General features: G+C 45.3%; 1 protein-coding gene across 1 annotated transcript; it reads right to left on the bottom strand.

The window, feature by feature from the left end:
• Positions 1–7,939: 7,939 nt before the first annotated feature.
• Positions 7,940–16,109, bottom strand: LOC138259193 (caveolin-3-like). The gene is made up of 2 exons (XM_069206761.1): positions 15,961–16,109; positions 7,940–8,786 (listed from the first exon to the last, which is right to left on the bottom strand). Exons 1-2 carry the CDS (start codon positions 16,045–16,047, stop codon positions 8,448–8,450), a joined length of 426 nt encoding a protein of 141 aa, XP_069062862.1. The 5' UTR covers positions 16,048–16,109; the 3' UTR covers positions 7,940–8,447.
• Between the last annotated feature and the right edge of the window lie 2,561 nt (positions 16,110–18,670).

Here is an 18,670-nt window from a genome sequence, read left to right as displayed (position 1 = left end):
GAAACTTTTTGAAAGTTTAGAGGTACTTTTCAGCACTTAGCAATAGAGTAAGAGAAGAAAAGCAAAACTTTTTGGTTAGGTGTACATACACTGAACTTGTTTTGTATATTTTTCTCTTATGAAAAGTACAAAATGACAAAGTGGTAAGTAGTTGCAAGTACTTATCCCACCACTGCACAACCAATGTAGGAGGCTGGCCTGGTTTGTAGTGGGTACCAAGGGGTACTTACATTCTACACTAGGTCCAGGTATCCCTTATTAGTGTAGAAGAGGTATCTAGCAGCTTAGGCTGATAGAAAAGGTAGCTTAGCAGAGCAGCTTAGGCTGAACTAGGAGTCATGCAAAGCTCCTACTATACCACTGGTGTCATATGCACTATATCATAAGAAAACACAATACACAGATATACTAAAAATAAAGGTACTTTATTTTTATGACAATATGCCAAAAGTATCTCAGTGAGTACCCTCAGTATAAGGATAGCAAATATACACAAGATATATATACACAATACCAAAAATATGCAATAATAGCAATAGAAAGCAATTCAAGCAATGTACAGTCACAATAGATTGCAATGAGAGCACATAGGTATAGGGGCAACACAAACCATATACTCCAAAAGTGGAATGCGAACGACGAATGGACACCAAACCTATGTGAGCTTGTAGAGGGTCACTGGGACTGTAAGAAAACAGTGAGGGTTAGAAAAATAGCCCACCCCAAGACCCTGAAAAGTAGGTGTAAAGTGCACCTAAGTTCCCCAGAGAGCACAGAAGACATGATAGGGGAATTCTGCAAGGAAGACCAACACCAGCAATGCAACAACGATGGATTTCTGGACGAGAGTACCTGTGGAACAAGGGGACCAAGTCCAAGAGTCACGACAAAGTCGAGATAGGGCAGATGCCCAGGAAATGCCAGCTCAGGGTGCTAAGAAGCTGCCACCGGATGGTAGAAGCTGTGGATTCTGCAAGAACGAAGAGGACTAGGAACTTTCCCTTTGGAGGATGGATGTCCCACGTCGAGAAGAAGCTTGCAGAAGTGTTCCCACGCAGAAAGACTGCAAACAAGCCTTGCTAGCTGCAAGGGTTGCGGTTAGGGTTTTTGGATGCTGCTGTGGCCCAAGAGGGAACAGGATATCGCCAATTGCGTGAGGAGACAGAGGGGGCACCCAGCAAGACAGGGAGCCCTCACAGGAGCACGCAATACCAGCAGAAGTGCCGGAACAGGCACTATGAAGAAGAGTGAACCGGAGCTCACCCGAAGTCACAAAAGAAGATCCCACGACGCCGGAGGACAACTCAGGAGGTTGTGCACTGCAGGTTAGAGTGTCGGGGACCCGTGCTTGGCTGTGCACAAAGGAAATCCTGGAAGAGTGCACAGGAGCGGTAGCAGCTGCAAATCACGCAGTACCCAGCAATGCAGTCAAGCGTGGGGAGGCAAGGACTTACCTCCACCAAACTTGGACTGAAGAGTCACTGGACTGTGGGAGTCACTTGGACAGAGTTGCTGAGTTCCAGGGACCACACTCGTCATGCTGAGAGGGGACCCAGAGGACCGGTGATGCAGTCTTTTGTTGCCTGCGGTTGCAGGGGGAAGATTCCATCGACCCACGGGAGATTTCTTTGGAGCTTCTAGTGCAGAGAGGAGGCAGACTACCCCCACAGCATGCACCACTAGGAAAACAGTGGAGAAGGCGGCCGGATCAGCGATACAAGGTTGCAGTAGTCGTCTTTGCTACTTTGTTGCGGTTTTGCAGGCGTCCAGAGCAGTCAGGGGTCGATTCCTTGGCAGAAGGTGAAGAGAGAGATGCAGAGGAACTCTGATGAGCTCTTGCATTCGTTATCTAAAGAATTCCCCAAAGCAGAGACCCTAAATAGCCAGAAAAGGAGGTTTGGCTACCTAGGAAGGAGGATAGGCTAGCAACACAGGTAAGAGCCTATCAGAAGGAGTCTCTGACGTCACCTGCTGGCACTGGCCACTCTGAGCAGTCCAGTGTGCCAGCAGCACCTCTGTTTCCAAGATGGCAGAGGTCTGGAGCACACTGGAGGAGCTCTGGGCACCTCCCAGGGGAGGTGCAGGTCAGGGGAGTGGTCACTCCCCTTTCCTTTGTCCAGTTTCGTGCCAGAGCAGGGCTGGGGGATACCTGAACCGGTGTAGACTGGCTAATGCAGAGATGGGCATCATCTGTGCCCATCAAAGCATTTCCAGAGGCTGGGGGAGGCTACTCCTCCCCAGCCCTGACACCTTTTTCCAAAGGGAGAGGGTGTAACACCCTCTCTCTGAGGAAGTCCTTTGTTCTGCCTTCCTGGGCCAAGCCTGGCTGGACCCCAGGAGGGCAGAAACCTGTCTGAGGGGTTGGGGGCAGCAGCAGCTGCAGTGAAACCCCGGGAAAGGTAGTTCGGCAGTACCCGGGTCTGTGCTAGAGATTTGGTGGATCATGGAATTGTCTCCCCAATGCCAGAATGACAATTCCATGATCTTAGACATGTTACATGGTCATGTTCGGAGTTACCATTGTGACGCTGAACATAGGTAGTGACCTATGTACAGTGCACGCGTGTAATGGTGTCCCCGCACTCACAAAGTCTGGGGAATTTGCCCTGAACAATGTGGGGGCACCTTGGCTAGTGCCAGGGTGCCCACACACTAAGTAACTTAGCATCCAACCTTTACCAGGTAAAGGTTAGACATATAGGTGACTTATAAGTTACTTAAGTGCAGTGGTAAATGGCTGTGAAATAACATGGACGTTATTTCACTCAGGCTGCAATGGCAGGCCTGTGTAAGAATTGCCAGAGCTCCCTTTGGGTGGCAAAAGAAATTCTCCAGCCCATAGGGATCTCCTGGAACCCCAATACCCTGGGTACCTCAGTACCATATACTAGGGAATTATAAGGGTGTTCCAGTATGCCAATGTGAATTGCTGAAATTGGTCACTAGCCTGTTAGTGACAATTCAGAAAGTAATGATAGAGCATAACCACTGAGGTTCTGGTTAGCCGAGCCTCGGTGAGACAGTTAGTCATCACACAGGGAACACATACAGGGCACACTTATGAGCACTGGGGCCCTGGCTGGCAGTGTCCCAGTGACACATACAACTAAAACAACATATATACAGTGAAATATGGGGGTAACATGCTAGGCAAGATGGTACTTTCCTACACATGGGTGTTGTGTGTGTTGTGCAGAGGGTGTTGAGGTACGTGGGCTGTGGGATGTGGATTGTGTGACAGATGAATCGGTGTTTGAGTTGTGGGTGTTTACTTGTCTCTGTGATATTTGTGTCTATCTCGTGGCAATTTTTGCTGTTTGTAAAGGGTTGTGAGTAATGTGGGTGGGTGTTTTATAGTGCTGTGGGTGGGTGCTAGTTGTCGGTGTATCAGTGTCAGGTGTGTGTTTTTGGTATTGGACAATGTTGTGTGGTTTTGTATTTGGGTGGCCAATAAGACCGCCCTGGTGTGTACTGCCAATGATTTGCCACCGTTGAATGTCCGCTGTGGTGATTCAGGGGTCAAAATGTGGTGTGCGTTGTTTTGTTGGTGTAACGGTATGGGTGGTGGTACCAACACTTTAATACTGACCTTTGGTCTGGTGGATATGTGTTTGTGGCAGTATGTCGGTTTGGTGTGTGTGTGTCATACTATAGCAAACGTATGTTCACCTCCGCGACGGTAGGTTGGCGGCAGTCACTGCAGCGGTAAACAGGATTCACCACCATTGTCATAATGAGGGCTTATGTTTCCTAACTTTACCTGAGGTAAGGTTTATCCTTTTGGGCCTTCTAGGTGTGATAATTTCTTGATGGAAAATGTCCAAGGAAGGACATCCTCCAGCAAACATACATTGGGTGTGGAGGCTGCACCCCTAGACCTTACATATGGCCCCCACACAAATCCAGACACACTAGCTTACAAACTACAGATGTGGTAGAAACGTTACCACTTTCCCTGTACCCCAAACCTTGTTGTCTCATCTTGTTATACTGACTCCAGTAGGTTATTCAGTTCCATGTTTATTTTTGAACTGTTAATTTATGTGGATTTTCGGCCTTACCTATGAATACCCAGTCAATGGTATCCCCTTCACTGCTGCATGTTATCTTGGATTATATGCTGCAGAACTACTGGGCTGTAAATTCTTGTTGGGAATGTCACTATGTTCACAGAAAGCACAAAACATGAAAGGAGATTAGACGTCCAACACCTCAGTTTAAGAGGTGTAGGAGGAAGGCTCTGAGCTGAGACCAGCTTAAGTTTTCAAATAAAAGAACTTTATACTTTTTGCATTTCACAAGGCTGAACAGTTTGGAAAATACACAAAACTGTGAGTCAGCTGACTTTACACTCATCTACTTTAAATCCCATTTAAAACTATAACTCGTGCTCTTGCCATGCACAGTTTTCTTATCAATAATGTTATTGCAAACATTGCAGTGATATAAAAAATGACATATAAGATCTCATCAATGACATATGTGAAATAATTAGATGTACATGGCAAAGGTGCGAGATATAGTTACCTTAGCGTGCGAGTTATAGTTTCTTGAAAGAACTCTATAACTGCTGAATTTATGTGGTTTTGTATGAGTAAATTTAGAACCTAACTATAATGTCAGTGTAACTTTTTCCGTGAATTTCTATGTTTTTTTTAACGTAAAGTAATTTTAATTACTATATGTTATTCCAACCCCGCCTTGCAGCCAAGCCCTTATAACCTCCCAACCCCATCACATGCATGGCCTTTGGCCGTGGGCAGCTCAGGTTGGCCACAGCACCTGTCTCTGTCAGTGGATCTGAGCGGGTGCATGAGTGTCTGAATGGGCCTGAAAGTGGGTGTGTGAGTCTATGAGTGGGTCTGAGTGGGTGCATGAGTATCTGACTGGGTACATGTACGAGTGAATGAATTAGTGTATGAAAGAGTCCTGTTTTTTTTAATCAAATTTTTCTATGATTACAAATATTTCGCAGAAATACGTGAAATTCATTAATTTCTGCGACTATTGCATGCCGTGACACAAAATTATATTTAACCTATAATTTGCCCTTAAAACACACCTATATCACACCCCTGGAGTCAGGGTACATTCACCCTGCCCCCCTATGCCACTTTCTATTTGAATTTTTACCCCCGGGGACCATGTGCCATGAAATAAAATGGCGGTCCCAACTTTCTTGTCAGGTTGCGGTCAGCTAATTGCAACGCTTTCTTTTTGCAAGTGTATTTGCAAAATTTCACGAATTTCATGAATTATTCGTAGCCGGAGATATACATATTTATTTGCACTTAAATATCTCCTAAACTACTGAACGGATTTACACCAAATGAGCGAAAGATCAATCTGCATACCGAAAGCCAGCTTTCTGCCAAATTTGGTATAATTCCGTCCAGTGGTTCGGGCTGTCGATGTGTCTAAAGGCCCTATGGGAGTTAATGTGGGAAACAGAAGTTTTTTGACTCCCCCTTTTTTCTCAGCCCCTGCTTCACGGAACACCCCGAAACTTTCCATGCTCAACAAGAATCACAACAACACATTCTTTTGGAACATTTTGTGAAGATTCGTCAAATAGTGCCAAAGATATACGCAAGTCAAAAAATGCTTTTTCCATGGAAACATGGTCCTAACTATAACTACCTACTGGCGACTGCCAGTAGGTAATACACACATATATATATATATATATATATATATATATATATATATATATATATATATAGAGAGAGAGAGAGAGAGAGAGAGAGAGAGAGAGTGAGTTAAGAATTGTACATCTGTAGCTCTCTATGCCTCTCTATATGCACTTTTGATATTCTGTCCTTGATAATCTTGTACCATCATACTCTTGGGGGGAGTTAATATTTAGTAGTACATCAAATAATACTAATAATAATGACACACACTAAAGCACTGCATGCTTTAAAAACATGCATATTTTGGGTTTGGATTCTGATATCAGAATCCTAGAGAGTTAGACTGGCAGTTAGATCTGTTCTCCCTGCCTGCTCGGTGTGTCTCCTTATCTTCTAATCCTATGAAGAAGTAAACACTTTTACAACACACCTTGTGTTTCTGGATACTTCTTCGCAGTAGCTAGGAAGGGGAGCCCTGTGATTACGACTGACCGAGGCACTTGTTTGGAAATTGTGGAGCTTGGCAGTTTTGCTGACAGGATATTGTCCTGCCTGAGCACGCTGTGAAGAAGTAGCCGGAAACTCCAGGGCCCATATTTATGAAAGCTAGCGCAGTTGTGCATCACAAATTTTAGCGTGAGCTAACGCCATTCCTTAGAGCCATCTGTGTGCCATATTTATGAAATGACGCACAATAGTGCTAAGGAATGGCTAGTGTCATGAAAAATTATGTTACCCAGGGCTGGATGGCAGTAGAAAAAATGGCACTAGGCAGATTAGCAGCAAAATATATGCCGCTAGTCAGCCTAGCATCATTTTTTGATGCTCAATAAGCCAAAAAATGACTTCTGTCTAAGTATAGACAGGATTGATTACCACAACCCCAATACCCACCACTGGGGACCAGTGTTCTCAGGACCACACCAACAGACCTGGTGCCGGCCACATGTAAGTGGCCCCCAGCGGCACTTAACATTAAAACACATATACTCACCTAAATTTACCTGGGATGGGCTCCCTCCTCCAGCAGTGTCACTGTGGTGTGGGTGGGGGTGATGCTGGGGTTCGGGTGGCCATCTATGTGCCCAAAATAGGGACACCATAGTGGAATCCATACTGTTTCCCTTTGAAAATGTGCCTAACTGCACTTTAACGCCTGGTCTGACCAGGCATTGAAGTTTGAGGCTAATCTGGCTTAGCGTCATTTTCTGGGACCACTATCTAGGTGCGTGTCATTTTAGCGTCGGGAGGTAAATGTGACACTAGAGGGCTAGCGTAATTTTTAGGAGGGGAACCCCTGCCTTGCATCTCATTGTTCAAATGAGGCGCAAGGTGGATTGGCGTTCCCTAAAAATGGCGCTAACTCCAATATTGTGACGCTAGATGGGTCTACAGTCACAATATAAATAAGGTGTTAAATTAGAGCCCCTTTAGTGTTAAAAAATGATGCTATAGCGATGCTAACTTTTCATAACTATGGGCCCAAGTACATTGTAAAGATGTTTATTTCTTCATAGGATTGGTAGATAAGGAGACATACCCAACAAGGCAGGGAGAACAGCTCCAACTCCAGTCTAATTCCAGTATCATTCTGAAAATGACACATTGTACATTTTTCCCTACAAATGTTTGGGAAAGAATGCACCTATAGAGCACAGCTTTATTGTGTGGTCATGGCTGGAGGAAATTACCCCTAAAAATGTATCTCTGGCACGAGTCTGCCTAAATAATTAAATCTGTATGGAGTAGGAAAGCATATCAAAGATAAATGCCATGGAAACAATGCATATTGTTTTGGCAATTAACACGATTGTAGGTAGAATGATTTTGGCGATTTTACTGTATAAAGAGAATATGAGGCTTATTGAAAGAAGGGAAAACTGTATAACTTTCAGAACAATTTGTGTTCCATTCATTGCTTGTATGAATTCTTATTTTTTAATGCATATATTGGTGTGTTATTGTCACATCCTGTGATGCTGTGAGATCAAAGCGAAAGATGATTTAACTCTGTGATGTCATCAAGGTTAAAGGTTATGTGATGTAAGTGCCTGTAGTGTCACATTAATTGTGTCAATGGGCATGTGATGTCACTTCAGCTACCCCAGGCATTTTGGTGAACTGACATCCATGGGGATCAAGAGTACATGACTGAAAAATTATATAAATCTGCAGTGTCCGACACCTGACAGCCCCTATCATGTGAAGTGAACCCTTTAACTTCAGCCATGCACATTGACTCTTCAACTCTTTCATGCAGCTTCTGGCCAAATCCTGATGCTGTAGACTGCACACTTTATAAAGAGTTTTGAAATAGGCCTTTATTGTTTCATTCAGCTTAAATAGCAAAACCCAGCAGAAGAAAAGTGAAATGTTCATAAACATAAGAAAAGATTATGGTAGAGAGGGTTCTCAATGGGTTTAAAAATGTGCACATCTGGGATGATAAAAATAGGTTAACTTCTATTGAAATCAATGGAAACCAACCCTGGTGCCTCTGATTCTGGGTGTTTTATAAGCCCAAAAGTTCGGGAACATGTAATTGTTAATTTATATAAATTAATATTATTTTAGTGAAACATATTAAACTTTTCTTAGCTACTTTTCCTATACAGAGCTAGAACTATTCAGAATGGTTAAATATAATACAGATGTGGTAATAAACAAAACATGTATTAAGTGTTCTGTTGGGCTACCAGTTGCAGTGAATGAGACCAGGTCACCATAGAGGAAAACTAGTCTTCTTAGCCCTCTTTCTGTTTCGATATTCTGTTTTCGATCGTAGGTTCTCTTCTGCCTTGGGGTTTGGTCCCATTATCCGTTCTTGTTCTGCACACGGATAAAGCTGAAGCACAGGCCGCAGGCTTCGTAGAATGGGTCGCACATGCAGTGGATACACGAACTCCAGAAATGCTTCATGCAGTTGATATTCATTCTCCAACAGGTGAGGCAGGGCCCTATCATCCAGATGTGGCAGCACTGAAGGCAGGCGAACTCCAGTGCCCAGCAGAATGCCAGTGGGCAGCCACACAGAATTGACAGGACTATGTAACAGCAGCTCTTCACCCCGCGGAAGGTCTTGAAGGAACATTCCCAAACTCCATCAATGCTGTGTGATCCTTCTGGTTCACCAAAAGCATCCTCAAAGAGCACCTAGCAAAGAGGTGTAAAAAGAAATTAATTCACAATAAATGTCTACACGAGGACAACAAGTATAGAAGGAACTCTAGGTGTGGAACAAGAGTTATAATGGACGAAGAGGCCACTCAGAAGCTTTTGTGGGGCCCCGGGCAGAAACAGCAAACAGGGCCCCTACCCGCTTTTGTGCTAGCATGAGCGCCTCATTAAAAAAAAGACCAATGACCTAGGACATATTTGGTGGCATATGGTACCACTTAGTGGAAATTAACATAACCTACCTCATTGTGATTTTTTTTTTAAAGGCCTGATTTTGTGGAATACAAATACGTTTTGCATGGCAACACAGGACCCTGAAAATAGTTTTGCTATTTAGGTGCAGCTAGTTAGTTCCTGGCCCTAGAAGGAAGTTAGCTATAACTATGCTGTTAGCCTGAAGGGTTAGGTCCAAAATTATTGCATGCTTCCTCTCCTGCCACGATAGGGTATCAGTGCCCAGTTGAAAAACAGACAAAGAGAGGGCAAGCAAGAAAAAGAGAGGGAGAGACACAGAAAGAAAGAGAGAGAAAATAACTGAAAAAGCAAGCCCAACTAAGAAACTGTAAACGCTAGCGTAATGTTGGAATAAAGCACAAAGGGCATGATTATTTTATTTAATTACTTAGCATGAATGTTTATTATTACGATTAGTTGCATGCAGTTCTTCATACCACACTCCTGGCATTGCTAAGGAATATAATGGTTCGCAATTTATCGATATCGGAAGAATGGAAGGCTCAGTTGGCCTTCCTGGCATTTGAACTTGTGAAGTGCCGATGGCAGGAGATGTCAAGGCCCGTATTTATACCCCGTTTGCGCCGAATTTGCGTCGTTTTTTTCGACGCAAATTCGACGCTAAACTAACGCCAACTAACGCCATATTTATACTATGGCGTTAGAGGCGTCTAGCGCCAAAGTTCCCAGAATGTGCGTCATTTTTTAGCGTGAACCCCTTCCTTGCGTTAATGATATGCAAGGGAGGCGTTCCCGTCTTAAAAAATGACTCCCAGGCCTTTACGTGGTATTTATACTCCCGGGCAAAAGAGACGCCCGGGAGTGGGCGTGGCTAAAAACGGCGCATTTGCGCCGCTTTTTAACGCCTGGGTCAGGCATGGCGTTAAGGGACAAGTGGGCTCAAAATGAGCCCAGAGTGCCCTCCCCTGCCCCCAGGGACCCCCCCTGCCACCCTTGCCCACCCCAGGAGGACACCCAAGGCTGGAGGGACCCACCCCAGGGACATTCAGGTAAGTTCAGGTAAGTATTTTTTTTTTTTTTTTAATAATTGTTTTGGGCATAGGGGGGCCTGATTTGTGCCCCCCTACATGCCACTATGCCCAATGACCATGCCCAGGGGACAGAAGTCCCCTGGGCATGGCCATTGGGCAAGGGGGCATGACTCCTATCTTTACAATGATAGGAGTCATGTTGATGGGGGATGGGCGTCGTTAAAAAATGGCGCAAGTCGGGTTAAGACGATTTTTTTGCCTCAACCTGACTTGCCCCATTTTAAGACGCCCTAACGTCATTTTTGCCCAACGCCGGCGCTGCCTGGTCTACGTGGTTTTTTTCCACGCACACCAGGCAGCGCCGGTCTGCTTGCGCCGGCTAACGCCATTCCATAAATACGGCGCCCGCATGGCGCTTCAGAATGGCGTTAGACGGCGCAAAATTTTTTGACGCTAAACTGCGTTAGCGCAGTTTAGCGTCAAAAAGTATAAATATGGGCCCAAATATGACTATTTGACTCACTGTGCCATCCAAACACAATAAATGACCAGCATCGCACAAGTCTCTGAATGCTTACAGCTCTTTTTGGCAGTGTGCCCTTGGTTAAATCAAAGCAACTGCCCCTAGAATGCAGGTCTTCAACTATGGGAAAATGTAGCTTAATCACTAGAATTATGGCGTTTCTGCTTCATAACACTATGGATACCAAAAGCAAAAAGACCACAACTGTCCAAGTAGTCATTTCACATCGGGTAACCTGCCGTGAAGTTCCATCGCTAGCTTGGCTGCTCATGGCTACTCACAGGTACTAAAATACACTCCCCCGAAAAATAATGGATGCAGAAACTTAATTTACTCATCGGCGCCCATGAAATAATATTATATAAATTAAATTAGTTCAACTTTTAACTTAAATATGTACCTTTGCTTCCTCATTTAAAAATAGTTTGAAGTAAAATGTAATGTTATAATTTTAAGATATGATAATTAACGTATTTGAAAAAATTAACTTTTCATAAAAATTGAATTATTTTAAAGTAATACCGAGATGCATAACAATTAATTAAAGTTTATAAATATTAACTAAATATTCAAATGCTAGTGAAGACGTTAATTATGAGTAAAAATATTATGTGTATAAATTAAATTCATATTCTTTAACTAAGGATTAATAAAAAAAAATACTAACTTTGATGACTTAATATGCTATCACGTTTTATTATATTAGTTCTAAGTCCATAATAATTATTTATAATTATAAAGTAATCTGGCAGTGCATCAGGTTATTAGCAGCAGAATGGGTACACAGAGTGCTATTAAATGTGATTGGTGATGAATTTGTGCCATACCTTGCTTAAGCAATACCCTGTAAATATGCATACAGCATATACTTACACTTTGAAGCAGCAGTTGATTAGAAGACTTATTTGCACAGATTTTGCTCTGGCTTACTCTTTTAGTACTCCTGGCTTACTCTGAAAATTCATGAGTATGGGCCTGATTACAAGTAGTGTGGTCCATGGACCGCTGTACACGCAGTGGCAGTCAGACTGACACATCCTTGGCAGGCCGACCGCTAGATTAGGATGCTGGCAGTCGGACCGCCACAAGACTGCTGCCACCACTAGGATCATGGATCCCAACACGCTGGCTGCAGTGCAAGTCGTGGTCAAGCACCGCAGTGCTGATTTGGGCACCGCCGTGCTGATCACGACTTGATTTTCCTTGACCTTTGTATGGCGGGGACCCCTCCATTAAAAGGTAGGCGGAAAAGCAGAGATGGGGCCAAAGGGAGCCCCTGCACTGCTCATGTCGTGGACAGTACATTGGCCCCCTGTCAGGACACTCAGAATGCTCACTGTCTGTGGTGGGAGGCAGTCAGCATTCCAAGTGTGCTTGTGGCACCGACTTTGCAGAGGCATTGGCTTCGGCTGAAGACAATGTCGCCACACTGTTTCGGCCGGCCAGCCCGGTGGGAAGTTTATAATACTGTGGTCAGGAGGCCACCAACTGGGCAGCGGCCTCCATTCCACAGTACGGGCAGTCCGACTGTCGGACTGTCAAACTCCTAATCTGTCCCTAAGTCTGGAGTGATTTACCCAGAACATAACTGGTCCTCTGGGTATCAAAGAAAGCTGCCTAACCAACTCAGCCACTAAACCATATCTGCATTCTGGGGAACTTAATATTATTAATCATGGGCTAAGATATTTCATGTGTCATTGCTGCCCAGGCACAATGAGATTTAAGTCCACCAGGGCCCATATTGGGTATTGCACTTATCAAAAGATGTGCCTGACACACACCAGATAGTCTGCCCTATTACGATAGATGACATGCCCCTGGGAAAGCTGTGAACTCATGCTGTCCCGGGGGAGTGGGGATGTATTCAGTGTGATTCGGGGAAGCTGCCTCCACGCCACTCTGTGTTTCTCTGTGCAGGTGCCATGCTGTTTTACAGAGGGTAAAGAGATCATGTTGCCAGCAGGTACATTTAGTCACTGCATCTGCCTGCAAGCAGATGTATTTGAGGGGTCCATTTAACCTCCTTTCCACTCTCCAGAGGATTGCTCTCTAGTTGGGCAAAATTACAGTACGCCATCTTTTTGTGGTGGACTGTCAGTGAGCCTCCTAAGCAGCATGTTTGATTCTGTGCCTGTGTCCATAATAAGAGCACAGAGGCAAAGTGGTTCCATCATTTGCATGGAGCCATGCCCCCATGCAATTGACCCATCGCCCTTTGAAGATAGAGCTGACACTACATGTACACCAATGGTATCAGTATTAAAGAAGGGGGCACTTCTATAAGACCATAGTGCCAGAGGGACGCAAAAAGTGGGATCACATGTCTGTTGCACGCCTGGAACACTATGGGCCGTATTTATACTCTGGTTGCGCCGAATTTGCGTCGTTTTTTTCGACGCAAATTCGACGCTAAACTAACGCCAACTAACGCCATATTTATACTATGGCGTTAGAGGCGTCTAGCGCCAAAGTTCCCGGAATGTGCGTCATTTTTTAGCGTGAACCCCTTCCTTGCGTTAATGATATGCAAGGGAGGCGTTCCCGTCTTAAAAAATGACTCCCAGGCCTTTACGTGGTATTTATACTCCCGGGCAAAAGAGACGCCCGGGAGTGGGCGTGGCTAAAAACGGCGCTTTTGCGCCGCTTTTTAACGCCTGGGTCAGGCATGGCGTTAAGGGACAAGTGGGCTCAAAATGAGCCCAGAGTGCCCTCCCCTGCCCCCAGGGACCCCCCCTGCCACCCTTGCCCACCCCAGGAGGACACCCAAGGCTGGAGGGACCCACCCCAGGGACATTCAGGTAAGTTCAGGTAAGTATTTTTATTTTTTTTTAAATAATTTTTTTGGGCATAGGGGGGCCTGATTTGTGCCCCCCTACATGCCACTATGCCCAATGACCATGCCCAGGGGACAGAAGTCCCCTGGGCATGGCCATTGGGCAAGGGGGCATGACTCCTATCTTTACAATGATAGGAGTCATGTTGATGGGGGATGGGCGTCGTTAAAAAATGGCGCAAGTCGGGTTAAGACGATTTTTTTGCCTCAACCTGACTTGCCCCATTTTAAGACGCCCTAACGTCATTTTTGCCCAACGCCGGCGCTGCCTGGTCTACGTGGTTTTTTTCCACGCACACCAGGCAGCGCCGGTCTGCTTGCGCCGGCTAACGCCATTCCATAAATACGGCGCCCGCATGGCGCTTCAGAATGGCGTTAGACGGCGCAAAATGTTTTGACGCTAAACTGCGTTAGCGCAGTTTAGCGTCAAAAAGTATAAATATGGGCCTATGTGTAACATGACCCCAGTTCGTTAACAGCGTGAAGAGGTCCCGTCTTCATTCATTAGCTATTAGGATGTGTCAGTGATCTGATATCTCGCTGCTGAATTATGCAGCGAATTCAACCTTCCGAGCTGAGTAAAATGAGTACCATTAAATTAGGGAATAGGATCACTCTTTTTTCAGCAGATAGAAATAGCAGAAGTGCATGTGTAGTGCTACCCCAAAAACAAGGTATTGCCATTAACTAGCCTTTTGATGGATTGGTTAATCTACCAAATGTGTCCATATATTAGAACACATCTGCCCATCGACCATCCGAAAGTCGTTCCTTTTCTCTTGTGACACCTATAACTCCTCAGCATGTTAGGTAATGTTCTACCTACAGCTGTTTCACCAAAATTCACTGATAACAATATTTAATTTTTATGTTACCGTGGGGCTGAACTGCAAAACTATTTGTTCAACGCGGATGATAGCACTTGTGAGGGCACAATCTAATTTGTGTTTCACAGAATCCGGCGCAATAGGGCACCTACTGATTTTCTCACACTGAAATTCTGCCAGTGTGGTAAACGTTTCATGTGAGTGAGTTTGCAGTTAAAGAGGTCTCAAGCGTCACAAGGCCATCTGGGAGCAGTTAATCAAGGCCAGGTATTCATTTACTTTTCTATTACTTGCAGTCTTCTTTACGATAATTTAATTTAGGACTACAAGTACCCAACGCTTTAAATGGGCCGGTACTGTCCGGTACTCAGTACCGGCACTTTTTTATTTTGAGAGGGAGAGTACCGGCACATCTAAAGAAAAACGTAATACTTTTAATTGGAGAGTACCGGCACTTCTGGGAAACAAGCAGACACTCTGGCACAGAGTAACTGCACTTTAATTTTTCCATTTCAAGCACTACAAGTACCAGAATGCAAAGAGAAAACCTCTACTTCCGACATGTGCTCTTACAATCCAGTCTGGAAGCATTAGAGAGTGGGTCGCCCTTCAACTGCTGGTGACGCAAATTTGTGGAATTTCCCAATCTTTTTTGCAGGTAGTTTATCACCCTAACATTAGTTGTAAATTTACTCCCATCAAGGGTAGGAGTAAATCCCTTTTCGTGCTGAGTAAGTAGATTGAATGAACCTAAATTAGTAGAGATGTAGAGGAATGGGTTTCTTCATGGGAAAAATATCTTTCCCAAAGTAAACCAAAAAAAGTTAAGCATTTCAGATGTACTTTTGAGTTCCATTTCCATATGCGGAAAGGTACCCACCTGTACATTTTTGCGTGAGTTCGCCTGAAAATATGCAAAAATGCAGATTTTCTGCAGAACTGCAGTAATTCTTTACGAATTTCACAGAAATAGAAAATGTAACCATATGCCAGCGCAAGTAAATTTTCTAGCTTTTATCTTTATCACTCGGACCCATATTTTTGCAGAACGTGCCTTGGCTGTAGTGCATGCAAATCATTAGCCATTTTCATTATAGCGAGGGATCGGTCACGCAGAGCGGTCATATCACAGTTTCCTAGCTGTTTGCGACAGTGCATGCCCATTTTGGAATATCCCACAGGCCCATAAGTAAGGTGTTACATTCGTTGTGCATGCACGCGGACTGGTTCTATAGATTAGCGACTACGGCCGAACTGGGAACTCAAATTAGCCCTGGCAATTTTATCGGACCATTCCCGCCAGAGTGAGGAGATGCACATCTGAAGCACTGCTGCTTTTGTCCCTGAAGGCCGATATTGCTGCACTGCTGCAAAACCGGCCCCCAGTAACAAAACCATCCCCTACCACTGCAAAACGGGCCCCGCCCTTCCAGCCTCCCGGGAAAACGCCTCATGCCCGCTGGGCCAGGCCAGCCCCGTGGACGACCATACATTCCGTCAATCTTACCAGGCCTTGCCTTGGACCAAGTAATCTTACAGTACCAGTCAGTACTTGTACGCATCTTTCAGGAGTACACACTGTGACTCCTGAAAGACTCAAATAGCTGCTTAAATTAGAGCAGGAGAAATGTGAGGCCAATTGGTTAAGTGTGCCACTTGCTCCCTTCACCTCTGCCCCAAGCCCTCCTCATCCTCAGAAACCTAGAAAGAAATATGGAGACACGTGGCAGCCACTCACCCGTACGTGGTCGTTCAAGTTGTTGGGGTCTCGCTGCTCCATGTCCAGAGCCATGGGTTCACTGGGGATTCTCTTGGGTTCTGCCATGGTGGTGAGAGCAGCGCCTCCGGGGTCAGCAGGTGTTGTGCTGTCGGACCCTTCGATCCATCCTGCCTTTTATACTTATTCCAGGGGAGCCTGCAGGCTGCAGTCTCCATGCAACACGGGTCAAACATACTATTTCTGCCTTCCTATTGTCTGTCCTCCACTGCGAAGGTATGTGAGGTGGCCTCACCGTGCAATCAGTCGACGGCTGTGAACTCCTAGTAGGGTTGTTGTAGAAACGGTTGTTTCCTCCTCTGTGTACAGACCAAGCTGGGCTAGGAATCCGACAAACCAAGGTCAAGGGTGGGGCTGTTGAGAACGCTTTTTGTAAAAATACGTCCATCATTTGAAAGTGTAGCAAATGCTTTTTAATACTCTTTCTGTACAACCTCCCACGTGCCTGTCTGTCTATCTATCTATCTATCTATCTATCTATCTATCTATCTATCTATCTATCTATCTATCTATCTATCTATCTATCTATCTGTCTGTCTGTCTGTCTGTCTGTCTGTCTGTCTATCTATCTATCTATCTATCTATCTATCTATCTATCTATCTATCTATCTATCTATCTGTATATGACTTAATAAGTCTATATCTAACTGGCGGCCGTCCTTCCCATTAGTCTGTCTGCCAGTCTGCCAATCTATCTGCCTAACTGCTTGTATGTCTGTCTTTCTGACTGTCAGAATAGGCATCCACCTACCTTTCCATTATTCAAGTTGCCTGCTTGAGTATCTGTCTTTCATGCGTGTGTGCCTACCTGTGTATCTCTATATCTGCCTTCCTAGTTACTGAGGCCCATATTTATATTTTGTTTGCGCCAAATTTGCGTCATTTTTTCGATGCAAATTCGGCACAAACTTAACTCCATATTTATATTTTGACGCTAGACCAGTCTAGTGTCAACATATTTGAGTTCGCACAATTTTTGGATGCATGAACCTATCTTGCGTCAATGAGATGCAAGTGAGGCGTTCCTATCCAAAAAATGGTGCTATCCCCATAGCCCTTTATTTATCGCACATGATAAAATGACTCATGGGTGGGAGGAGGGGCTAAATAATGGTGCAAAGCTTTTTTTTAAATGGTAATAACACAGCTTATTATTATTTTATTTTCCTTGCTGAGTTAAGTCTAAAGTGGGACAGGGCGGGGCTATACTAATGGACAGCTGCAGCATGGAGTAGCAATGGTGGGCACTACTGCAAGTGCGCATGTCGGTTTGGCCGGCCATCTTAGGACAGCCAAACCTACATGCCCACTTAGATCTCTCCAACCAAGCTGTGCTGCACAGCCAGGTGGAGAACAGATACAGGCTCCCAAGGCCTGAATGAGCGTCAAACCAGACTGCTTAGACAGATCCCGTCACTTCTGTCATGCTGGGCAGTATAAGAATAATTTTCAAATTCCAGTTGTGGAAACAAACCCCCTGGACCCAATAGGGTGAAAAATGAAGCACACATCTCGACCTCAAAGAGAATTAGGACTATTCCAGAAGTGTACCCTTGACAAGAAATAACAAGGTTTAAATTAGCACACTAGGTTTTAGTTTTCTAATTCATTTTCAAACCATTCTCAAAAGTACACAAAAGTGGAAACTCATAAAAAAAACCAAACTAAACAGGCTTTGAATTTGATGGGTACACTTGCCCAAATGGGTCAAGAGCATGCTGTGTACTGCTGAAGGAGTTGAGCCATGGCCTCTGGGAATATTTGGGGTTTTTGGGAGCACTAGGTGCCAGGTGTGGTCAGAAACCATGCATGTGCCTAAGGTCTGCTGAGAACACAATGGTTTGTAGGGCAAGGTCAGAGATCAGGTAGAGCTTGCCTCCTGTTGGAAGTCTCAGGGACACCAAAGGCCTCAGTTTCATCTGTATACAGCACTGGGAACTGTGTGTTTTGTGGAAGAAAAAACACTGCGATGCCGCCAATGATGCCACAGACCTGCACCGTGACCTGCCGACGCAGCACGGAGCCTCACCACCATGCTTCACACCGCAACCCTGGTCTCATGGACGCCGCCATCTGATGCCCTCACCGAGCTGCTGCTTGCACCGTGACCTGTGAGCCCCGTACTTCGCCATTGCCTTGCTCACACTGCAGCCTGGGCATCCCCAACGACGCCATTCTTGCTGACAAAGGCACCGCTGCCTGCACTGTGTCCTGTAGACACTGTTTGTGGGGTACACAAAGCACCGTCCTATCCCGCACCGCAGCCCTGGTCCACAAGCGCCAGCACCATGGACTCCAGTGTCATCACCAGGCATCCCTGCCTGCACAGTGACCTGTGGATGCCACATAGAGCCCGTCCTGCGCTGCACCGCCGACTTGAGCCTACAGACGACAGCGCTTCAGCAATGACATCGCCACTGCCTGCACGAGACCTGGTTATACCACACGTCGCACCGCCCCACTTCACACTGCAGCCCTGGTCTCACCGACGCTGCTGGATGCAGTCACTGAGCCGCTGCCTGCACAGTGATCTGCGGGCACCACACGTTGCATCGTCCTGCTTCGCACCGCAGCCCTGATGCCATCCACGCCAGCACTCCTGACTCCATCAGCCCAGAATTCGATCTGCAACGCCTGAGACTTCAAGGCCCTGATGACCACTGCACCGACC

This window comes from Pleurodeles waltl, chromosome 9, assembly GCF_031143425.1.
Source record: "Pleurodeles waltl isolate 20211129_DDA chromosome 9, aPleWal1.hap1.20221129, whole genome shotgun sequence".
Lineage (NCBI taxonomy): Eukaryota > Metazoa > Chordata > Amphibia > Caudata > Salamandridae > Pleurodeles > Pleurodeles waltl.
The sequence above is the reverse complement of the archived record's forward strand: the minus strand, read 5'-3'. Positions and strand labels throughout refer to the sequence as shown.

Excerpts from the sequence above, each read along its gene's own strand:
- LOC138259193 (XM_069206761.1), bottom strand. The coding sequence starts at position 16,047 with ATGGCAGAACCCAAGAGAATCCCCAGTGAACCCATGGCTCTGGACATG. Across the intron at positions 8,787-15,960 it reads ACTTGAACGACCACGTACGG|GTGCTCTTTGAGGATGCTTT; the intron begins GTGAGTGGCTGC and ends CCTCTTTGCTAG.